The sequence below is a fragment of the Zonotrichia leucophrys genome, chromosome 1 (genome assembly GCF_028769735.1).
Source record: "Zonotrichia leucophrys gambelii isolate GWCS_2022_RI chromosome 1, RI_Zleu_2.0, whole genome shotgun sequence".
Classification (NCBI taxonomy): Eukaryota; Metazoa; Chordata; class Aves; order Passeriformes; family Passerellidae; genus Zonotrichia; species Zonotrichia leucophrys.
This window is the reverse complement of record NC_088169.1, coordinates 94,953,930-94,978,143: the sequence shown is the minus strand read 5'-3', so window position 1 is coordinate 94,978,143 and position 24,214 is coordinate 94,953,930. Positions and strand designations below refer to the sequence as shown.

Below are 24,214 nucleotides of genomic sequence, written 5' to 3'. Positions count from 1 at the left end.
ATTTTTCTTTGTATCTGACTTCAAGGCTTGAGTTTGCCCATGTCCTTCAAAGCCTGCCCAAAAACTGGTTGTCTGAGTTTAACTACATGTATATTATACAGGTTAGGAAATGGAGTCTCCATCCTTGGAAGTTTGGAATACTTGTCTAGGCACATCAGATCTTATCTTGTGTTGGTTAGTACTGCTGGGATGGGCTGCAGGTTGGACTAGATGATTATCAGAAGTTTATTTCAGCTTACATGTAGGTGATTCTGTAGTCACAGTTTTCATAAAGAAAGCACTGTAAACATGCTTTTAGGAAATACGGCCCTAAAAGCCTCTTCAGAAAAAGTCTTAGAGTTTGAGGCCTTGTTCTTTACCCATTCAAGCTTGTTGATTTAATTTTTGAGTGAAAGGGTAAAGGCAGACAGAAGGTACGAAACACATAACACAGAGATCTCTGTAGTTCAAACTGGCTTTCCTTGGTTCTGGAGAGTACAAGTTGGATGCAGGTCTCCATAGAGGAGCCTGTTCTTTCTGAAGGTGGGAGAGAATAATGAAACAGACTGAAAATTATTGTGGTCATATCCTTTGACTGAGCTGTAACTTTTATGTACTGCTTTTCTCTGCAGGCCTGGACAAGATTGAATTCCTGCAGAGCCATGAGAATCAAGAGATTTATCAGAAGGCCTTTGATCTGATTGAGCACTACTTTGGAACAGAAGATGAAGACAGCAGCATTGCCCCACAAGTGGATATCAACCAGCAACAATACATCTTCCAGCAGTGTGAGGCTCCCATGGAAGGCTTCCAGCTTTGAGGTGCCCCTGTGCTGTGTGCTCCTCTACCTAGCCAATCCTGTTGTCGAGCCACAAGCCACCCGTGGAGTGATTCTCTCAATGTTTTCCATAACCCTGTTTGCGCTCATTCGCTTGCCTTGTGCACATGCTCTTACATACGTCTGGAAAACTTTTGGCTCTCCGTGGCAGGATGTCCCCTCCTTGGCAAGGGGTTGCCAGAATCACCCTTCTCCTCTAGATTCTGAATCTCTCCACTGTCATCTTCGTGGAGTTGAGGCACCTTTCTATACTTTGAGATATTCCCTGTTCCTATTACAGGAAAGTAATCCCTCCTCCACTTGGCCCCCTACTCCTGGCATCCAAGAGAAGGCTGCCTTTCTCTTGTATTTGCTGCAGAGTGTGCCTGCAGTCCAGGGAGACATTCAGCCTTTCTGAGAACGTAGCTGAATTCATCCCTCATGTTCTCCCCTGGATGCCTCTTTGGACGGCTGTGAGAGATGTGTTAAACCTTCACACGCGTCCTACCTACCTTGCTGTATGTGCCAGCTGGGGTTATTGGCATGAGGAACATGTTACAAACAATGGAGTAAGTTCTCTGGCCCCTGCAACAACAGGCTGCAATGGACATGTTTTGTGGTTCTTAGGAATACTGAACACATCTGGCCCCATCCCGTCTCAACACTGAGCTCCCAAGTTGGATTGCAGACCACTGTGGAGATTTGTATATCTTCCCAGTTTTTCCTCTCCATCCACAAAAAAAGAAACTGTGAATAGGTTACTCTTAACACCTCCCCAGAAATGACTTTCCAAAACAGCTTCTAGAATGGAGAAACTGCCCCCACTTCTGCTTGCCAGCACAGTATGATCCAGCCGGGCCTTCCTTAAAGATCAGGCCCTTTCTGGCTCCATGCTCCAGAGTCTGGTCCCTGGTATTCTAGTTATGGCTGAAAAGTTCCTGTCTGCCTCTTTACATTTTTACACAGCGTGACTTGAACAGATTTGTCTTCTGAAAAGTTAACTTCTGAATACAGAATTCTTAATTTGTAAAACTTGGAGTGTTAGATCTCCTTTTCATTTTCACGAGACAAGAGCTTCCTCTCCAGCTCACCTGATGGAATATAGTCCTCCTGGCCAAGGCCCTTATTTAACTAAAATGACACTACATTCACAGGATAGTACTATTACATCTGGATCCACCTGGCCTTCTCATTTCACTTTTCCCTTTTGCTGTTGATGAGACTTCAGGTGAATTAGCATGGAACGCATGGTTCCTCCAGGTGACATCTGTAAGGCATCGTTGACTGCATGGCAGCTGCCGCACGCAGCTGGAGACTGCCCTTCTGCTAGCAGCATGTTCTTGGCTCTGCATCCTGCTTGGATCACAGACCTCTGATGCAAAGGCCAGCCACTCCTCACTGAGTTCAGCTGACACTGGCACCAAACTTCACACGTCTGGGGAGATGCCGCCTGATTGAAAGTGGCAGTTCCATTTCGGAGAATGCAATGGATTCCCTAGGCTGTCCGCTCCCCCCTGCATCGGGCTATGTTCTTTCAAGCCATTTTGGATGCTTGGAACACACATTTGTCCAGTGTAAACATTTCAAAATAGCCACTGGCAACTGCAGTGTCACGTACCTGTGGTAAATGTTTGTGGCAGAACTGTCTTCAAGATCCTCATGGCTCCTCTCAGTGATAAGCCACTGCAAAAGCAAAACCAGCCCATTGGATACAGAGTTATAAAAACACATAAGTCACTTGTCATACTGCTGAAAGAAGCTAGGCAAAGGCCTGAACATCAGCTCTGTGTGACCATTATTTAAATAAAGTCTTCTGTCTCTGCTTCAGGATAGAGACTCTGACCTGTGTGGCCACTGCAGAAGCCACCTGCTGCCTCCCTAGCTAAGCCAGTTGGCGTCCACTTTCCCTCCTCCCAGTTATTTTCTCTAGTGCTGCTTTGTGCTGAAGGAACATTTAGTTTACTGCACTTGATCTGTAAATGGACTTCAATTCTTTGTAATTTTAGGGGGTTAAATTTGGTGGTTAATTTAAAAAAAGCAAAAAAAAACCCTCAATGTTGCCTTTACATCACATATAAATAACTGTGTTTCTCTTTTCTTGAAGGGTGATAGAAGCACTGATTAGTAGCAAAATCTTGTTTTAGCTTTTGGATTTTTTTGTGCTGGATTTTTTTACGTGTAAATTTCCAATAACATGTCATTTCTATAAGATTTGTTTAAAACCATGTACCTCTTATTGGATGGTATAAAAATGCTACATATTTTGTAAACAAATCTGAGCAAAGTGTGTGTGCATATATTCTGTATATTCATATATGTATATTCTGTGTATATATACACTAGCGTGTATATATACATATATACACACACACATATATATACACACACGCATAAAGTATGTGTATATATATACATACCTATATATCTATATATATTAGTGTTTTCTCTTCCAGGCTAGTGAAAACAATGTGGTGCATTGGCGTTTCCCTCCCCTGCCCCCCAAGAAAGTAATGACAATTGCCTCTAAATGAGTGAATTAAAAAAGAGTCCATTTAAGCTGACTGGTGTGCCTTCCTGTGTAAGGAGCCTGGCCAGTATTTGTTACTTTTGCCATGGATATGTGAATTCAGAGCAGATAAGTATAATCTTTAAACTTGGTATGTTTGTTTGAAGTGACAGGCCTGGTTGACGCAGGTAATATTGTTGTCCTAAATACTTAGACTGTGTAAGGCATTTGACTGGTACTGCGTAATATTTTGAGTGAAAACCACACCAATAGAAGAATCAACATGGCACACATTTAAATGGATTAAAATGCGGCTAACTCATAGGTCTCAATGTAATTTAAATGGTGTTTAATTGAGTGTATTTCCATCAGGATCTTCCAGCAACCAGTTCTTGGCATTGCTTTACTTAGCCTTATTAATAGGTTGAAAAGAAACAAAATCTACTTCTAACAAAGGCTGCACATTAAGTGGGTACAGAAGGGAGATCAGACTTGTGAATTATAAAAGGAAAAGCTCACTGATACAGACTGACCAGAATAACTTGGTAAGCCAAGGGCAAGTAAACTACTTGCATTTAACATGTAGTGTAATGTTACCCATCTAGTAAGTAACTATGGCCACAGATGAAGGACTGTTTTGGAGGCAAGTGCCAGTGAAAGTATGAGGATCATTATATCATATTGCTTGAACACTGCTTCCTAACACAGTTCTGTTGGCTGTGTCCCCTGCTAGAAGAATTGAAACCAGTATTCTCTGCTGTCCTGAAGGATGTGCTCAGATAGGGACCATCTCAGAGAATGCCTCTAGCTGCCACTTTTGTGAAGGTCACGCTGTGTTTTGAATGATCTGTTGTTGTTTTGTGTCTAAATAAGGGGCAGCATGGTCTCATGTAGAGGGTAGGTGAGGAAGTTGTTGGAGTTCCTGTGTTCTTTTAGCTTTGTCAGGCAGCATGTAACACTAGAAAAGTGTCGCATATTTTCTTCAATATTAAAATACATGCATTGGTTTCTGTCTGCTTGTGGAGATCCCATCTAAGCGTCTTCCAAATGCCCCACAGGCTGGTAATAACAATTTATTGCATTTTTTTTGAAACATCAGGAAGGAGGTGGAAGCACTGCACTGAGATTTTAACAATGTCTGTTTTAAACTGGGTGTTAGAGAAGGGAAGATGCAGGGCTGCCTGGAATTGCTGTCTAGCAGTCCAGCACACAGATCTGTAATGCAATTAAAGTTGTGGTTTTGTTTGGGCAGCAAACAGGAGCTGCCATTCTTTCTGTTGGTAAAGTTCCCAGTGGAACATTGCAGGCAAGGGTCGGTGTCTTGGATTCAGGAGGGTACAGAGGATGATGGAGCAGGTTACTGAAAGCTCAGTAACTGAGCCAGGGCCAGCACCTGGGGCTCCTGGGAAGGTATCATTTGAGGGAACTGCTGCCTAGAGACTTCAGCCTGTTCCTAAATTCCTCTTTGTTCCTTGATGCCAACCAAACATGGGTGGTTGAAGACCCTGTGCCTAATGTTAGAAGGGAAGAAGGCAATGACTCTGGACCTGCATGTTCTTGGACCTGCTTTTTCTTTTTTACTGTCAGCACCCAAGACTATTGAAGAGCTGGATTGCACCACATGGTCCTAATGTGTGACAGTGCTCCTGGCAATACACTTCTCTGCTTCTCTGGGGTCTTCCACAACAGCTGTCTTACCTCTGTGCACTTGGATCTCTATGTCAGCTTAAACTAACCCCCATCTCTTCCAGTATGGTTTTTTTTTGCTTCTGAAAATTGGCACAACCCACCATTGGTACTCTCCCATGCCCGTTTTAGACTTGAAGGTCTTTCTTCAGGTGCCTGAGTCTTAGTAGAAAAGTAAGCAAAACCTGTTTGTGTACTGCTCTGGCCGTGTCCTGCTGTGCCCCCTGCATGTTCCACTGAAGCAGTGTTGGAGTTGTCAGGTGATTGCTGCATTAGGAAGCTTCAGTTGCCTCTGGACCTGGTACAGCAATAAGGCACCTGGTATAGGATTGATAAACTGGACTCTTCTGGATAAATGGGAATGGTGTTACAGACCAAGGCCAAGGGGCGAAAGAAAGTGAGGTACCATTTCAGGCTTAGTCTGTTCCTTCCATCGTGCACTCTTGAAAGGCTTTGGGCTGAAGCTGTGAGCTCTCAGTGACCTGAGGCTGTTAAGTTCTCCCATCAGCTGGAGTGGCTGCCTTGGCCAGAAACATGTGCTGGTTTGTAACCACTGTCCCCATTCAGAAGTGCTTCTTGGAAGCCATCACACCAGGAAAGAGGTGGTTCCTTTCACTGCCTTGCTGAGAAAGATTTACATCATTTTCTAGTACCCAGCTACTTGCAAAGAAAACAGTGCAGTGCTTGGGAGCAAGCTGGAGACCACACAAAGCCCATTGTCTTGGGCTTTGGTTTGAGGCTTGAGCCTATGCAGAAGCTGAAAAAAACTTCTTGGGCAGTGATCTGGAGTCTTTATGCCAGATTTTGAAATGGTGGAGATACCAGGGTGACAGAAGGATATGTGGAGCTTTTGTCAAACCACTGGACCAGACTTCAGTTTTTGTGTACATGGCATAAAGCTTATAGAAATTTAAGTAAAATGAAAAAACTGGTTACTATTGCTGCTCTGAAGTGTTGCTTTTGAAGTGGTGTTTTGCATATTTTTATTTGAGCTGGCACTTTACCAGCTCGATGAGTCCAAGTAGTTTTATTTCCAAAACTAGGAGAGGTTCTGTTCACAAAGTGCACTCAGAGGTGTGTTGAAAGGGTGATATTTTTGAGATGCACAGTTTTAAGCTTTGCCATCACCAAGCATACATCACAAGGAAACCTGAAATGCACGTTCTCCTTTTTGGTATCATTTAGTACATTCATGACCACAGGCATGTAATCGGGCAAGATTTTGGTTTGGTTCCCACCTGTGTGCCTGCTGGTGTGGCAAAGAACCAGAATTGTCATGGAAAATCTGTTCACATATCTGCAGTTAAATTAAATATGGCTTGCACTGAGTGCTAATTAAGTGGACAAATCTGTGCAGTCCTGCTCTACTTGACTGACAGTGTCCTTATGATCCTTTCCAGCCAGAGAATCTGATGCCAGGTCATTGTATCACCTGAAGGTTGTGACTTCTGTGATGGGATTGACTACACAGCTTTTCTGATAGGTTACATCTCACTGTGGTACTCAGAAATGCAATTCATAGATGGAATTGCAGCAGCTAGTGAAGATTTACCCTGCATTTTTGTAGGGCTTTTACTTATTTAGCAATGCTACTAATTTTTAGGGGTGCAACAAAAATAATCTCCCTCTCACTCTGAGAAAGTTCACAAACTAATTTTGTTAAGCTGATGTGTCTCTTTTGGTTTTGGAGTCCCCAGGGCCAGTCAGCAGGGCAGTGCTGGGCAGTAACATTTTGAGCAGTCCTGACACTTCCAATCCACATTTCCTTCAAGATGAAGGTAAAAGAGGAAGGAAAATACTTCCCTTGGTTGCTGTGGGCTCTTCAGCATGAATAGTGCGTGGCTGGGCTCAATGCCGAAATAGCACTCTTGAGGCAGGTGATCTCTAAGTGGGCCTAGTATGATGAAAGCACAAACAACAATTTTAAAGAGCAAAATACATATAAATCTAAATGAGATTCATAAAGAAAGAGCTTAGTAGAGAGCAAGAATGCCTGACTGACTTTCGCATACTCATGTGCCTCTAAATAGTAAATCTGACAATAGAGGTTGAAGCAGTTGTTCAGTATTCCTCAAAACAGTCATCTCTGTTTCCTCATCTCATTGCCAGCTCTGCTGGGACCACTCTTAAGTGTCAGCGGCCACACTGTGGTTCTCTGGAATGCTGTTTCACTCTTCATCTCCTTCCTCATTTTTTGAAGACAGGCAGCTCTTCACAGAAGTTACCGCTCACTTAAACAAATGCAGGCAGAAAAACAGGACCTAGACCAAGGAATTAGGCTTTTTAATACCTTAGGATCATTTTGCTGATGTTAATGCACGTCAGACAGTAAGTTTTGGCTCAAGGGCTCCCTTAATAATTGTTCTGTCTTGCACAAAGAGGAACATGTGGATTATTTGAAGTAGCCAGTACCATTAGAGCATAAATACAGTTCCATTCTTGCTGAGGAAACCTGAAATAGTCAGTGATAGTGGATGGCTGGCTAGTGAAGGTATTTGTTTGTGCAAGTGGAAATCAAATGGACCCTTCTTATGTGTTACAGTTACCTTTGTGTAAGCGGTAAGAACACGGGACTTCCTGCAGGGGATTGGCACCGAGAATGCAGGCACAGGTCCTGCAGTACTTTAGAAGATGCTCTGGTGCACAGCACGTGGCAAACAATGACATTGCTTAACCACTGTGCTCATGTGTCCTGTCCCACTAACCATGAAGAAAAGAGTTTGGAAGAAAGGGGCAGTTACAAGGAAAAGCAAATAGGTATTTCTGGTTTTATTGACTACGGGACAGCATATTCATTCTGTCTTGGACATGGGTGTACAGAACTAACATACAGGACAGATGTGATGGTATCCTCCCATCAGTGCTGGAAGGGACTTGGCTTTTCTACCCCAGTCCTTGATCTCTTCATTTCCTCCTCTATGGTTTAGCAGATGCACCTTCTTCTCTCAACTTGGCTTTCTTCTCCAGGTTTATGCTTATAAGAGTTTCATGTCTTTTTGCAGCCTACAATGTAATAACATCATCAGTTACAACCTGAAGGACCACAGAGTTGAAACTTGAATCAATAACTTACCTGACCTGTCCTTACCAAGGCACAATTCTGTCAGCTTTAATGCCAGGAAGCCAAGAGGGTTAAAGTAAAATATTGAGAGATTATTTTGGCTGAAAGTAATTACTTCTCTGGGTATAAATTAAGCCCTTTTTTCAAGGCACTAGCAGATACATTCTATGCTTCTGGTCAGTATTTAATGCTGATCTGATTTTCATGAGACAGAGAAACAAATAAAAAGTTAAACATAATCACAGACTCAGAATATTTTGAGATGGAAGGGACCACATAGATCATCAATTCCAGCTCTTCACTGAATGGCCCACTGGGGGATCAAACTTCTAATCTTGGCGTTATTAGCACCATTCTCTGGCCAACTGAGCTCATCTCTGGAAACATAAATAATTCCAGCTGCTTTGAAAACAAGGATTCCAAAGTAGCTGTCCTCTCTTCCTGGTACTTGCATTCATACTTCTCCAGTACAGAGGAAAATGCTCTGGGACTCATCAGTGTTTGATCTCTGCTGTTAAAGCCAGGAAAAATCCTTCCACTGTTTCATTTCAGAGTGCTGCATCCTTTTCATTGTAATAGACAAATTCTGATACAAAATGTCAGGTGACACTCAGTAGCTCACAGTGCTGGGGTTAAGACTGTCACTACTTGCACGGTTTCTCTAGAACAGAGCAGCCCATAGAAACCAGACCTGAGCATTGGCATCAGATGAGAGGCAGCATAACAAGTAAAGCTCTTCTGCCACGCAGGGGCTTTAGGCTCAGGGGGTTTTGTTTAAAGGAAGCATCTTAATGGTGACATCATCCTTTTCTGATGAGAATTAGTCAATGAGGGTCACTTCTGGGGAACCAGGAGGCCTTGTTAAAATTTTGTTCAATGATAAAATGACAAAGAACCCCAAAACAAACAAAAAACCCCCAAACCCCCAAAGCAAGACAGTATGAAAAATCCATAGAGGAACTAAGATGTTTAAATGAAGGTGTATTTGCCCTCATCAGCCCAAATTCTGTGCTTACCTGCTTCCCTCTGATCACCATGGTGATGCATCCCACTATTGTCAAGGCAATCATGACATAGCTGAACTTCACACGCAGGGTGGACTGTGCTGCTCTCACTGTCTCAAGCCTCAAGAAAGAACAAAAGAACACATTTGTTATCAGAGACCCAAATAATTCACTTGGCTAATTATTTAATTTCTCCTAGTGTGCTGTCTTGGTAGTTTTTGTAATGCTAACAGCACTTGGCTCTTTTGTGCAAAGAGTTTTACAACAGGAAAGGTTGATCTCTGAGTACCTTGGGAGATACATGGTAACAGAGGCATTCCTCTCAAAGCTGGAAACAAACCCAACTTTTTAATCTTAGCTTTTTCAGTTGTTAAATACTGCCTTTGCAGACCACTTGACTGCAATGCAAAGGAGGAAGGCTGCAGGATTTAAGTGTGTGTGTTCATTGTGGAAAGAACAGGGAAAAGAGAGGAATGGTTTAACCAATACTGTATTTTTCTTACTGTCAGCTCCCTCTGTGCTCACTACCACCTTCCAATATCTGCAAAGCCAGGGAGAACTCGTCTGTATTACAATTGTGATGTATTTAACAGAGTAAAACATGCATTTTTCTCTCAATAGCAGAAGTCTGCTAAAACCCCAAATATGGTGTTTTAACAGTTGAGAGTTCATTGGGCAGAGGGAAGCATTGGCACAGCTTTGCAATTTCTTCATTTATGATGCAGTCTTACTTCCCAGCAGGTCCTTCCTCTGCTACAGGACTTGAAAGGGCAGTAAGTGACACACAGGCTGCTGAATGCAGCACTCAGAAATTCTGAGCAGGACGTGGTAAAAGACTGGTGGTCCCCACTCATGCTGGAGTGAACAATCCTAAAGGGATCTGCTTCCCTGAGAAATTAAGGAGGTGTGGAGGATTGTAAGCTTTCCTACATCAGCTCCAGACAGAGGAGCTCTTTAATTTTTATATTTTTTTTAATTTTAGGGGACTTAGCTAGCCACACCAGTACCTACACCATCCTTTTGGGAAACCTGTTGCCTACTCTGCTGTTATCTTTGAAAAATCAGAAGTCTTCCACCAGAAGAGTAGCAGTTATTGACACCTTCCAGCTGTGTAGAGTAAAACCAAAAGATCGTATTTTCTTGAGTTAACTCTGAAGATCATTCTACCCAAATGGCATCTTGGTTACAGCAGGTTTTCAGTCTGTGTTAGAACAATGCAAGAAGGGTTACAAGTGCTTTCCATAACAACCAAAGACCTACACCCTGTATATTTAACTCTCCTTGCAGAATTTAGGGCAGATAACTCCCTTGTCAAGGAGGGCTGGTACTCTCACTGATTATATTTGGCACATGACAAAATTCCAGAAGACTGGAGAAGCACCAACACTGTGTAATGAAAAGAATAAATGCATCAAACTAGGTTAATTATACCCCAAAACTAATGTGGAGAATGGATTTAATGGAACTGGGAAGTTACATGCAATCTGTTACTACATTTTGACCCTCACATTTGGAAGAAAAAAAAAGGTACTTCAGGATCCATGGTAGTTCAGCATGGTAAATCACACAGGACCTGAGAGCTGGGAAGTTTTGTTCTTGTTTTTGTCAGAGCATTGATTTGAGTACAAGATTTCTGATCATAGGGAACAAACACATCCATCTACAATGAAACTAATGTTAATTTTAGCATCCAGGTTATTTGCTTCTGCTAATAATCTGCAGTGAAAGCCTGGAGTGCAGGCTGCAATTAAGCTGAAATGCACAGCAGTAGGATTTTAAAAGGTTTACTAGTTAATTTTGGAAATATCTTAGATGTGTTAAGAATTTACAAGAGCAAAAGGTAGATATCTAAACACAACTTGCATTTTAAATCAGTTCAGTGGCTAAGTTTAACATTTGTTTAATAAATGGATTGCTTCACCACATTTTACAAGATTACTGAGTTATAGCACAAGCCCTTACAACACAAAATTAATCTCAGATTAATTAATTAATTAATCTCAGAACAGGAAAACAAGTTTTTGTGCTTTTATAGTTCTCAATTGTCTTCTCAGATTTGGCTGAATTATTTGTCTAAATAAAAAGAATTCCCTATGCACTTGCAGAAATGGTCAGCTTTTACCAGAAGTTGGTTTGTCCTTTCAATAAACTACTGAAATCAATCACTTTGCTAACTCTGTTTTCTTAAAAACACTCATAACAAGTGTTTGGTATGCAAAAAATATATGAAGTGATAGTAAGTTTTAATAATTTACTCCTGTATGTATTTCAAATGTAGTTTTAAGAAAAATTATTCAATACAAAATGGAAGGCGTCCACTTCTAACAAAATTCATTCTTGTGATACATTTAGATACAGGGGTGGATTTTCAATTCCTACGTGGTGCATCCAAACAAACAGAAAATATGTAAGAGGGCACCTACATAATTTTCTTACTCAAGTAGTGCAAGATTTACTGTTTCTTTTTAATTAAAATAAATACATGTACTTAAAAGCATTATGAGCATGTTTTAAAAGATAACTATACTAGGAATGTTTTTTAAACTAACAGTTGTCTGCTGTTGATAAGTTTGATCTTTATTTTTGGTGTGCAAACCAGAACATTTTATTTTCTACTTTTCACACGGGACAAAGCTTTTGACATTTGGATTCAGCAGCAACAGGAAAGTTTTGACTATATATAGTTAGGGAGCCTTAACACTGTTTGTTAGTTTAAATTCCAACAGTAAAGGAAGTTGGCCCATGCCCTTTAGGTATTCATTAATAAATACTTAAATGAGTTTCAGTTATTTTATAGCCATATAAGAAAGACTCCCACGGCAAGAGACTGACCTATAATGAAAAACACTAGAAAAAGCTCATCCTAATGTTTGAAAAAAGCTTTCTAATTGTGAGAGAAGAGTAAAAATGAAATGATGTGACATGGTTTTCTGACAAAACAACTGATAAACGCTGGTCAACCCTTTGCAAAAAAGGAAAAAAAAAAAATCAAGAGGGATCCATTATCTTAGCACAAGAGAATTGCTGAGGTCATTTAATCTACAAGGATGATAAACCAAACACAGCAGGGTAAGGTTTTTCAGCTGTGCAAACCCATTCCTTTTTAGAAAAGTTACTCTGGAGTTGCATGCAAGTAACTTATTTCTGCACAGACAAAGTCTTTTTCAGAGTTTCAAAAGCAACACTTACGAGACAGTGTCTGGAATATCCTCTGGCTTTTTGTAATGGCCTGCCCACAACAAAAACCTTCTCTCCCAGGGTGTAGGTCTGTATCCAGGCACTCCCGAAGCAGATCGACCTAAAAAAACCCCAACAAAACACACAAAGACAAAACAACACCAAAAACAGCAGTCAGAGAGGCTGGATGGGCAGAGCTGTAACCAAACCAGTTAGGGTGAGCATTGCAGAACTCTCAATGTGATTGCTAGAAGTGGTTAGAGAATGGAAACTGTCACAGATTAACAAACGTGTGAATATGGATGAAACTGAAGCCATGTTAGGAAAGCCAAATCCTTCTCAAAACTTCTGTATCTGCAGGTCTAAATATGCAGAAGCTGCTCCAGCATCTAAGGTTCCTAAGGTACTGGTTTTCTATTTCATTTAAATAAGGTTTAAAAAAAGAAATCAAATGGAACAGCTATAGAAAAGTCAACATGTTGCACAAAAACAACAAAAACCAATATAGCATCGTAGAATGTTTACTTTTTCAGGCAGTGCAAGATTTTATCTGAAGGTATAAATAAACAGATGACCATAGGCAAAGACTGGACACATAATTTTCAGGTCAGTCTTTCAAAGGCCACAAACAAAATATTCATAATGTAACAGGGGAAGCTTTTCATATATAAAACACCATTAAAATCTAAGAAACAAAGTGCAAAGGTAGACAGCTTCTTCCTTTAAAACAATAGGCAGTATCCTGTATGGCCGTGTTCTCCCTCATGGACTCATGAATTACCAGGGATGGGGTGGATACGGTGTGCTGACAACACCAGCTTATTCAAAAACATAAAGAAGAGGGCTGAGCCCAAAACACCACAGGGCTTTAGAACCCAGAGTCAATGAACTGGCCTGGGAACTCCCTTGTCCATAAGCAGGAAGCAATTCCAGTTCACACACAAGTGACAGACTCTGCCCTCACTTATGAATCATTACCCAGGCCTGGGCAAGGCCTTGTTGGTGCCACAGTGGCTTTGGCAGGTGAGAGAAAGGAAAACAGCACAACTGTCAATGATCAGGAACTCAGATCAACACAACAGCATTGCTGTGCCTCTGTGTAAAACTGGGACTCCAGCTTTTTGAAAGGCATGGGAAGGACTGAAAGCTGAAATAGAACAGGCACAGGTATGGAATGGTCACCACGGAACAAACTGTGTCACAGACTGAGACCCTTTGGCCTGGAAAGCAGCGACTGAAGCTCTCTTCAGCCCAGCAGAGCATTACAAGAGACATTGGGAGTGAGGATTATAAAGAGGTCTTGGTTTGGAAGGGGTAGTGAATAAAGGAAAATCAGATTATAAAACAGTGCACATTGGGTTAAAAAATAAACACAAGTCTGTAGCTGAGGAATTTCTTAGAGAATAAATTCTTAGGGAATTTTAGTATCCACATTCTTAGAGAATGTGGATGCTAAAAATACATCCAACCCAGCTTCAGGAAACTGGGCAAATTTGTGGGGGAAAAAAATCCAGTGAGGATTATTAAACACCAAGATGCCACCTCTGGGGCAGTGGTATAGAGGAACCCTCTTCCTATTCTTCCTATTCTCTTCCTTAGGTTCTTGCTGTAGGTCACCATTCCCACTTCACAAAAGCATAAGGGACTTCCTTTGCTGGCCCTGCTGGAGACATCACACTTTTAAGGAGACCTTTTGTCCTACCCAGAGCAGCTGATCCATGTTTTTAACACAGAGTCCTGCCAAATGCTTCACATCTGTGTGCTCCTTCTCTCCTGCATGGGTGTGCCATAAGGAACCTATGGTACAGGGAGCACAGAAACTGTCCCAAATACAGTGAAAAAACCTCTCATGGGCTGAGCTTTCCCTGACCAGCTCCACCCTTGAACGTGAACAATTCAGACTCTTCCCTGCAGGGCACGTTCAGTTTTTGGAACAGCTGGAGCTGGCCGCACTCCAAAAAACTGCAGAAATCTTTTAGCTCACACAGCATTCCTAAACATGAGCAGTTTACAGTGGGGCTGAACAGGCAGTTCCAGAGCAGAGCTGAGGAGCCTCAGTGTAGGAGTGTGCACCAGATAAGGCTCTGGTGATCTGCTACAAAGTGAATGCTGTGTGACCCTCACAAGTGGAAACATTGACCCCTGGCTTTTTGTTAGAAAACAAGACTTCACCAAATTTAATGCTCCATTTTTCAGTCTAGGGACCAGAACTCTCACAAAATCAGGGATATGACCACCTGTGTCAGCCTAATTCCTGTTCAGATGATTCATGGATATGTGAGTATTCATTCATAGCATGAAACATTGCATGACTTTATCAAAGACTCTTACTCTTTGTCTGAAGGTCTTGCTGGGGTTTAACACACAGCCTTCTGCTTATCTTCGGCTCCACTCCCTCAGTCATCCTCAGAACCGAGGGAATATTTCTTCCCAGCAGTTTAACAGCCCTATCTGGAAGAGAAAACATAGGAAGCAAAGAGGCCAAATTTAACTCAGAGCAGTAGAAACCAGCTTTGCAATGGAAGCATTTTGGTTTTTTTTTTTTTTTTTATCACAAGAGGAGAAAAAGAAAGAAAACCAATAGGTACAAACAAACCCAAGAAGTACTAGTTTTAGTTGTAATAGCCTACCAAAGAAATGAAAGCTTGTTTGTAAGGTATGCCTTGAGCTTGCTCAGTAATCTTATGTAGAAAAATGTGAATGCAGTTAAAATAATTTAGGAAAAAAAAACAAAAGCAAGATAATGTCCTGTCAGCAATTTCTAAAACACATTACAATTTCCAGAAACTAATCTATACATATGCTTTAGATACACTTAGGATGGTGCTATTTCGAGGACTGCACACCAGCATTCTACCAACGCTGTCACATCCCAAAAGCATTGACAGAGTCAAGTCAAAAAGACAGAATATTTACACTGAGAGGTAACTACTTTGTAGTGCATTAGAAAACGCCAGGGCACCTTCTATACGAACACATACTCCAAAGAAGGCGCTTCTAATGCATTAATTAATATAATGAAAAAGTTCGGGAAAAAAACCTCAACCAAACTAACTCAGAAAGGCAAAAGGGGCACTTTAAAAAATAAAAAATGAGTTCTTTTTTTACTTTGTTATACTGTTGGAAGGTGTCTCTCCTAGGGCCCTTTACTTTCGAGGAATAACACGCTCCCGCTCTGAAAAACCAGGAATTCACATTTAGGGGCGACACCCCCAACGGAGCCGGCCCCTTTTCAAGTTCTCTGGAGCCCCCGGGCACGGCCCCACTCCCATCACTGTTTCGGACGCCAGTGCCCCACACCCGGCCCCTCACGCTCGGCTCCGCTGCCGCCGCAGCGCCGGCCGGGGCCGCCCCTCCGCCTCCGGGCCCGGCCGCTCGGGCTCCCGGGGAGGCGGCGAAGCGGCGGCAGCCCCGGCCCGGCCGCGGGCTCGGTCCCTCCCCGCCTCCCTGCCTGCCCTCCCGCCTCACTCACCGGCGCGGCCCCACATGGCGCTGCCTCGGCCCGCTGGGCGCCGCTCAATGTCACCGCTGGGCCCCGCCCCGGGCCCGCGATTGGAGGGAGCCGCGCCGCGGGGCGCTCGGGGCCGCCGGGGCCGGCGCCGCCTCCGGTGGGGGCGGCCGGAGCTCTGGCAGCGGCTGCGGGAGGCGAAGGGGCCGCGAGGCCGCTGCCGGTGGAGATGCCCGACTGGGGGCCGCTGCGCCGGGGGCCGCGCTCCGGCGGGTCCCGCCCCGCTCCGCCCCGCGCGTCATCCCGGCTCTCCGCCGGATTGGGCGCCGCGGCTCCCTCGGCCGATCCAGGATGGCGGCGCCCAGCGGAGCCGCGATCTGCGAGGACTTCGCCGAGTTCCAGGTGAGCCGCGCGGGGCGGGCGGGGCCGAGCCGAGCCGAGCCGGGCCGGGCCGGGCCGGGCCGGGCCGGGCGCTGCCGCCGCCGCCTCCCCCCTCCCGCGCCCCGCGCGCTCCCGCCGCCTCCCGGCGAACGGCCCCGCGGGAGCGCGCGCCCCGTGCGCGAGGTCACCCCGCCGCTGGCGGCCGGCGGGATGCGGCGGGAAGGGAGCAGCGTCCGGCCTTCCCCCCTTCCCTCCCTTCCCTGCCTTCCCTCTTCCCTCCGGCAGCAGCGGGGCCGCGCACCTCCCCTTCGCCGCGGGTCCCGTTCCCGCGACGGAGCGCTCGCGGCGCGGGAGCCACGCGGGCGGCGGGAGCTCCGCGGGCGCCTCCGCGGCGTTCGAGGGAGCGGGGCTGCCACCCGTGCCCTCGGCGCTGCGAGCGGCGCCCAGGCTGGTCGGGCTGTGGGAACCGGCCTGTGCCTCGAACGCGGACTCCCAGAATATCCTGAGTAGCTCGGGACCCTCAGGAATCACAGAGTCCGGCTCCTGGCCCTGCACAGGACACCCCAAGGGTCACACCATGTGTCTGAGGGTGTCCAAACATATTGAACTCTGTCGGGCTGGGTGCTGTGACCACTGCCCTGAGGAGCTGTTCCAGTGCCCAAGCACCCTCTGGGTGAAAAACTTTTTCCCGAGACCCCACCTAAACCTCGCCCAGCTCAGCTTCATGCCCCCCGGAACGGTGGGGGTTTTATTCAAAGTTTGCCGTTTTGGTGCAGGTTGTGCCCGGTTTCCTGTGTGGAAGTGGGGAAAGGGACTTGGGCAGAGGCGCTTCAGCCTGTCCATGCTGCCTGCAGGGCCAGGGGACTGCAGGGGGCATCAGTAACTCACCCCTGCTCTGGCCTTTGCTGCCAAGGATGCCGTGGTTTGCATCACATACTCCTGCCTGTGGGATTGCTCCTTTGGTGTGCTTCTAACTCTTTGTAAGCAATCCTATTCAGTTTCTATTCAAATGCTTGACTATGGAAATTTTTTGTATTAGGCTTTTCTGAGGGATATAACCGAGTATCTCTCTCTTTCTTTTAATACAGGAGCTGCTCAGGGTGATGAGGACAATCGATGATAGAATTGTTCATGAGTTAAACACTACGATTCCAACAGCTTCCTTTGTGGGGAAAGTTGATCCTGGCCAGACGTGTAAAGAGCTGTACGAGTCTGTGAGTGTGCTCACCTTCACTTTCAGCTCCCTTGCCGCTGCTTTGTCGTGTGCAGTGGCCACTAAAACATCCTCAGGGTCTGAGGAAACACTGCCTTGGTAGATCCTGCTTTGTGCATTCCTGACTGTCCCGCTCAACATCTCCGCACACTGCTTCAGTTTAAAACCATGCAAGAAGTTCTTTGTTCTGAAATACTGATCCTTCAAGGATCTTTTAAAAAGGGTTCTTGCTTTTCCTGCTGCTCTGCAAGACTCCTCATGTTTGCCTTCGACTTTTGATCAGCTTGGTGAGAGGAAGAATGATAGGATAGTCTAAGTTGAGAGTAGCTGCTGCTCAAAGCAGTGTTGTTTCCCACAATGTGGATTATGAATTCAAAGGGATTTCTGTAGGCACAGCAATACCATGACTTTAGAAAGTGTCTCTTTAAACTTACAGCTAGGAGGTTTTTATTCTCTGATGAGTCACTGTGACTTTCCTGTTCTCCCCACTTAGTTGATGGATGCTCACACCAAGAGAGAAAGAATCATCAAAGACTGCATCTCTCAGACTTCCGCTGTAGTGAAAACCCTCAAAGAAGAGAGGGAAAAGGCCCATGAAGATGCAGCATTATTAAAGCAACTCAGGAAAGAGCAGACAAAGGTGAGTGGTGGGTGCAGCCTTTGAGAGATCACTTATAGAGGAAGAAGTGGGTATCTTTCCCAAATGGAAGGACCAGTGTGATGGAGAGAACCTGAAGTAGATCCTGAGTCAAGCAGTTTTTTCCAAGGTTCTCGTTGGCTCTTGTTGGGTCTTGTCAGAATTATTTTCCCAAGATCTCCCCAAAGGCAGAGAGCTGCTTTTATCCTGCAACTGGAGCATTTCTGAGATTCTTTTACATGAATGCTGTAGAAAAGCACACATTCTTTCCCATGGTGGATTCTAACCTTCACTGACTGACACCACTGAGGCACAGCTTAACTTTTCCTACAAAATGCTTGTTCTCTACAAGATGCTCCCAGGAAACCTTGAATTCCACTTACACAACCTTTTTGCTGTTTGGTATTTCCAAATACTGGATTCTGGATATTGGATTAATATTTGGAGTACCTTGTCATGGTGTGTGTGAGAGACTTCTGGGTTTGCCTATGGAATTCTAATGTGCAAATGCCTTCTCAACCTTCTGGCCTGTGGGTGGGAAGTACTTTAGCAGAGTGACCAGAGGAGATTGAGTATCACAAGTGGAGAAAGGAACCCCACTGAAGTTTTCACCTCACTTCCAGGGCCCCTTTTGTAAGGAAAAGGATACTGAGAGAACCATGTGGCAGACAAGCAGTTTTATTATTAAAGCCTCACTTACTGAACTGCTAACAAGCATGGATATTAGTTTGGAAAACTGGAGTGGTTGCTTAGTATTTTCTACAAATTTTGTTAGCAGAGCCAGTTCTTTAAATCATTTAGTTACTGAGCCTGAAATCTCCCACTGAAAACACTGGGAGGATCACAATTAAAATGTGTAATGATTGGAGGGGGCTTCAACTGTTAAAAGCATTCCATGACTTAGAAACGTTTCAGAATTTTTTTATGAGATCACCTCAGATTTGTACTTGGACCATATGAGGTGTGATCCCCCTGTTTTTTGGGTTGGTTTTTTTTTGGCTCTCTAAAACACAGAGAGTTATGTTTTTTTCTACAAGTCAGAAAAGCTATCTTGACAGAACACATCCTAGTTTTAAGAGTGGGGATTTCAAATATCTCTTCACTTGCTTGCACTACAGATCTCTTTTCCCTTGTTCTGTGTTTCTCTCATCCTTCTAGTGGTAAAACTTGGAGGAGTTTGTGCAAAATTATTACTTCTAGGTCACTGAATGAGAAAACTTGGAGCAGTAGTTTCTTTGAACTACTAAAGATCCTCTGAGTGTTTATTTTATAGAGACTTATCCATAAAATGGATAAGTCACTCTGGATGCTGGATTGTTATTTCAAACAGATTGAAGTCCTGTTGATTTGGGAGAAGTGCATCCAACAGCTGTAGCAACTCTGTGTCCCTGGATATCTTACTTGGAAGGTTTTTAGTGGGATTATTGTCTTGGCTTGCACCTGTTCACCAGGCCTCTAATTGGAACCATGTATTGAAAATGGATAAACTCTGACTCTTTGTCCGTTGTGTTAAAGACTCCAACAAGAATACATCTTAATTTGGCCAAAATGGCAGATGGTTCTTAAATCTCCTACTATTGCCTGAGGACCAAATTACCCAAACACAACTGTCACACCTGGCCCTCGGGGTTAATAATAGGTGTGAAACAAAGAGATTCTTGCCCTTCTCACAGGTCAAGTGAGTGGTCAAGAACTGTGTATTGGTGGTAGTTCTTGCCAGAGCTTTTGCATCTGTGTAGAGCTGGTTTGTCCTGCAGTGATGACATGAAACATTAAGTGGTTCAGACAGCATAAACAACACGTGATCAGACTGCAGACCCTTTTTGGTCAGTGCACTGAGTAGGTAGCAAATGAAGCAGAGAGGGTCTGTTCATAACCTTAGTTTTAAATCCAGAATCCTAGCTGGATTCCTGGTTTTGATGCCAGCTTCATATATGACTCCAATAATGCAAGAGTGGCAACTCAAGGCTGCAGAGCCAACCCCAGCCCTGGCATTCCCTGTGCTCAGTGCTTGCATTAGGTGCAGTTATTTGTGCCTGTGAAGCCATCAGTGTTAATCAGTTAATTGCTAGCAAATCTGGATGGGCATTATTTAGGAATAGAGCATAAGGAATGAGGATCTACTGCCAGGCTTGCTTTGTGAGTGTGCCTTCCCTGTGCCCTTGCAGACCTGTGTGTGCCCTGAGCACTGGCTGGCTGGAAGGGCCGGGCTCCCAGGGGGATTACACATCGTGCCCTTTGGTTTGCACCATCACAGGAGGTGTGCACCTGCTGCTGGGGTTGGGAGCTGGAAAGTTGCACTTGTAATAAATACTGAAGGCTGCAGGGAGACCTGTTTGACAATAACCCTTGTGTCTGTTATTTTCTGCAGTTGAAATTGATGCAGTCGGAGCTCAATGTTGAAGAAGTGGTAAACGACAGAAGCTGGAAGGTACTCAGTCATTTAATAGTGATGATGTTCTGTCCCAACAGGCAGTCCTGCACTGGAGGGTGGGACTGGTGCCTTGTGAAGAAACTTAACTAGAAGTAGATGAGGGCGCTGCTGGGGGAAATGCTTCAAGTCAGTCATTTTCCCAGTTCTGGATGCAGAGATCAAAGCTTTTCAGTTGCACTGCCAGGGGAAGAAAAGCATCTGATTTAGCATGGAGGAAGCACTGTGGATTGTTCCCTGTGTCCCTTTTTCCTCCTTGCCAGTGGCTGAGCACTTTGTAGGCTTTTCTGTGGTGACTTCTCTGAAAAGCTTTTTAGGGCCTCTAACAATGTCAGAGAGAAGGGTCTTTCACATTTGCCTGCATCTGGTGCTGATCACAACTCAGCAGAGCGCAGGGAGGGGTGAGGCTGTAGAAGTTGAACCTTTTCCTGGTGGAGTTTCTTCAGGCCTGAGCAGGCACTCCCTGGTGCAAAGGGCAGCCTTGCCGTTGCTCTCCTGTGTCAGCAGAGGGTGCAGATCACCCTCTGGACTGATGGCCCCGAGTCTGTCTGGTGATTTTAACACTGAGCTTAAGTTCTGAGGTGGTTGTATTGTGTCACTGCAGCATTTCACATCTGGCATCACCAGATGCTTTTCTGGTTTGATGAAGCTTTTCAGCGCTTTCAATACTGCAGAGAACCTCTCTGCCTCTCTAAATGAAAAAAGGAATTTTGCAAATAGCTAGTACTAGCTGCACCTTCCTTTGTGATCCCTACTTCATGATTTTAGCCCCTAGATTGCACCAGTGTAAAACCAATGCAGCTTTATGTCCAGGGTGGTCATCAGTAACCTCAGTGCAGGCTGATGAAATGAGATTTACACAGTTTCCTGTGTATGCTTTGCCATCAGCACACCTCTGTACTGTCCCAAAAAAGCAATGCATGCACTTCAGTTTAATTTTAAACCCACTCAGATCTGACTAATCAATGCCACAGCCTTAGCAGCAACAGCCTGCAGGTCACCAGGGGCAAATATTTTACAGCTACTCTGCTGTAGGGGAACAGCCCCCACCCTAATCTTCATTCTGAAGCACCAAATTTAGTAATGATCCCAGGGGTTTCTTGTAGCTGCATTAAGCTTTTACTGGTGGCAGAACTAATTTTTTCTGAAGATGGAGAGTTTATAAGGAGTGAGGTATGCATGGTGCAGGGGTACTTTAGCCTGCTAGTGTATTCCTCAACCAATGTTCAGAGTGGAGCTTGAAGAGATAAATGTTTCTGGGTTTTATCTCCAGCTCTGCTGTACTGTGCTCTGAATATACACAAAAATGTCTCCTTTAGCTGCCTGTTAAAATGTCAATTAGAGCCAGTCATGGTTGCAGACTGAATGCAATTTGTTACATGGGAGTGAGTATTGGTGTGCAGGCTGGTGTTTTACAGTTGTAGACTTCTGGTTGGGAAGTACATTTGTGTATTTCCATTAATCCTGAACAACTGAAAACTAATTGGAAAAATCTGATTAGGAAACAGATTTTTAAATACTGGCTGACTGTAGCAATAGTGGCATACAGAAGGATGCTACTTTAGAGAAATGCACGTGCAATTTTGATGATACCAAACAAGGAATTGACTTTCAAACAAGACACTTGCATTAGTCTCTGTCCAGCACTTCCAGACTGGACTTTATTGCTGGAGTGGTTTGTACAAATATGTAAAAGCCAGCAAAATTAAACTTTTGCCTAGTAACATGAATTTAACATTTCTCAGCCATTGCTTTTCCTGAAAAATGTCTGAAAATGAGAACAGCACTTCCCAGGTAGACCAATGGATTTAAGTGGCCCGAGTAACACCCTGAGATCTGTGAGCCAATGATCCTAAAAGTAGGAGGCAGTGTTAGTAAGTGTTAGTGTGTTGATCTTCCTGCCACAGGTTATGGAGTTACTGTTGAAGATACTTTGAAAGTTAACATGATAGAAAGCAAGCTGGTGTGTTGTTTGATGCTATAGACCCTTGCAGTGCTTTAGAGAGTATTTCCAGCACTCTTTTAGACATACATGCCATTAAAATGTCATTAACAGACAATGGACAAAAAACGGTTCGATTTGTTTAGTAGTAAAATGTTTCTGAATTGGACTTGATGCTGTTGCTCTTAATTTCTACAGTTTCCTCCTATCACTGATCTCAAACCTTTACATCATCTGAACTCTTCCAGAGGTGTCCATTCCATGTGGTAACATAATGGCTGCACATTTCTGTGTGTGAAAGAAACTATATCACAGCTTTTGTCTTCTGCAGTATGAGGCAGTTTGAAATCCATGTCTATTGTTTAAAATAAAATTTGAAAGGTAGTTGAAAATTGCTCCAAAATTGTTGAGAAGCAATGCTGTAACAAATGCGTGCTCCAGGCTTCACTTTTGCTGAAGTTGCCGTAGGTTCTGACCTGTGAGTAAGATCTGCTGTTGCAAATTGTAGGAAGATAGAGCTTGAAACTGTGTATTTATATAAAGTGTTGGATAACTTCCCCAAAATTATAAGATCACTCACTTTGCACATAACTTCCCCAAAAGTACAAGATCACTCACTTTGCACATAAAGCCCATGGGAGAGTTCATGAAACTTCATATCCTGATGATCACAGACACTTGGATCTGCCAAATCCCTGTCCCACAAAATATGCTCTTGTGGGAATGCTGGTGGGACAACCAACACCTGCCAGAGCCTCAGCTTGGTGTCAGGTGATGCTTGTGTTGCTTTCAGGACTTGTGCTGGACAAGTTGGGGTAAAAAAGGATAAATAACTAAATGGCTTGTGAAGAGCACTTGCAGCCTTGGTGGGAGCCTGTGTGTTTTGCTTTGCATTCAGGCTGCCTTACTTTAAATAGTCACGTTTCTTGGCCCTCCTTAGGGCAGGCTGGCGGCAGTTCAAGCTAAATATACACCATCCTCAGTATCCAGTTCTGGAGGCTAAATTTTACCCAGAGAAGGTGCCAGAGGTGAGTGAGGCAGGAGTGCTGTGCCCTTTGCAGGAAGTGCTGGCAGCACTGGAAGTGTGCATGTGGCTTTCAGGAGCCCTTGCCCCTCTTCTTGGCTATCATGCCAATGTAAAATGTGCCTGCTCAGGAAAGACAGGAATACAGCACCCAGATTTGAATGCCAGAATGAACCCAACAGAACACAACCATTCAGGAGCCTTCCCATGATTATTTCCCTCTCTTTTAAAAACAAAAAGGCATCAGCATTTTTTATGATAACAGCCTACCAGGATTAAGAGTCTGCATTTTCTGAGGGAGAACACTTAGTGCTGTGCAGTCTCCCAACATCAGGCTGCAAACTTTGGATTTACTAAAGCCAGGAGTGAAGGTGAATGGAGATGGATGTCTTGGTAAGTATCATTTATTGACACCTCAGAGCTGGGCAGCTTGAGATGGGTGCCCAGGTAGTTGAGGTAGTTGCCTGAACTGTCTGTGAAGTTCTGCTCATTTCCTGGATGGGGTTGATTCACTTTTGCTCTTCTGTTTTGTTGTCTCAGGTATTTAATGAGCGGTGCCGAATTCACTACAAGCCTCCGAAGAGTCAATGATGATGTGGGGCATTTTCCATCAAGGTGGTCCATAACTGTGAGAGCCAAACTGGAAAGAGACCTTGGGTGAGCTGAATTGGGACCCTCCAGAACCAGTAGAACCCAGTCTTGTTTTGTTTTGGACCTACTTAGCTGAATTCTCAAGCTTGAAATGATCCTCCTGTAATTAAGAGAAAACAACTAATCTTTTGTACAAAATATGTGAACAAATGAGTTTTATAGTATTAAAACAATTTTCAATCGGAATGCAAAACTGGCATCTTTCTTGAACTTCCACAGCTTCAGTGATCCCAGAGGGGAAGAAAGAGTGAAACCTA

General features: G+C 44.1%; 3 protein-coding genes across 3 annotated transcripts in view; 2 read left to right on the top strand and 1 right to left on the bottom strand.

The window, feature by feature from the left end:
- Positions 1-11,550, top strand: part of KPNA1 (karyopherin subunit alpha 1) — a 58,367-nt gene extending 46,817 nt beyond the window's left edge. Inside the window, exon 14 of the mRNA XM_064723097.1 lies at positions 612-11,550. Coding sequence (XP_064579167.1) covers positions 612-799 — 188 coding nt within the window. The 3' untranslated portion in view covers positions 800-11,550. The remainder of the gene's footprint in view (positions 1-611) is intronic.
- Positions 7,738-15,858, bottom strand: FAM162A (family with sequence similarity 162 member A). The gene is made up of 5 exons (XM_064723108.1): positions 15,703-15,858; positions 14,562-14,681; positions 12,243-12,351; positions 9,066-9,174; positions 7,738-7,991 (listed from the first exon to the last, which is right to left on the bottom strand). Exons 1-5 carry the CDS (start codon positions 15,716-15,718, stop codon positions 7,905-7,907), a joined length of 441 nt encoding a protein of 146 aa, XP_064579178.1. The 5' UTR covers positions 15,719-15,858; the 3' UTR covers positions 7,738-7,904.
- Positions 15,859-15,877: 19 nt separating this feature from the next.
- On the top strand, positions 15,878-24,150 carry MIX23 (mitochondrial matrix import factor 23). The gene is made up of 5 exons (XM_064723120.1): positions 15,878-16,080; positions 17,148-17,273; positions 17,766-17,912; positions 20,281-20,340; positions 23,847-24,150. The coding sequence occupies exons 1-5, from the start codon at positions 16,030-16,032 to the stop codon at positions 23,895-23,897; spliced, it is 435 nt and encodes a 144-aa protein (XP_064579190.1). The 5' UTR covers positions 15,878-16,029; the 3' UTR covers positions 23,898-24,150.
- Positions 24,151-24,214: the final 64 nt, after the last annotated feature.

Coding starts and splice junctions, on each gene's coding strand:
- MIX23 (XM_064723120.1), top strand. CDS start 16,030: ATGGCGGCGCCCAGCGGAGCCGCGATCTGCGAGGACTTCGCCGAGTTC. Junction 16,081..17,147: donor AGGACTTCGCCGAGTTCCAG/GTGAGCCGCGCG, acceptor CTTTTAATACAG/GAGCTGCTCAGGGTGATGAG. Junction 17,913..20,280: donor TCAGGAAAGAGCAGACAAAG/GTGAGTGGTGGG, acceptor TATTTTCTGCAG/TTGAAATTGATGCAGTCGGA.
- FAM162A (XM_064723108.1), bottom strand. Junction 12,352..14,561: donor GCAAGACCTTCAGACAAAGA/GTAAGAGTCTTT, acceptor GGGTTTTTTTAG/GTCGATCTGCTTCGGGAGTG. Junction 7,992..9,065: donor TGGTGATCAGAGGGAAGCAG/GTAAGCACAGAA, acceptor ATTACATTGTAG/GCTGCAAAAAGACATGAAAC.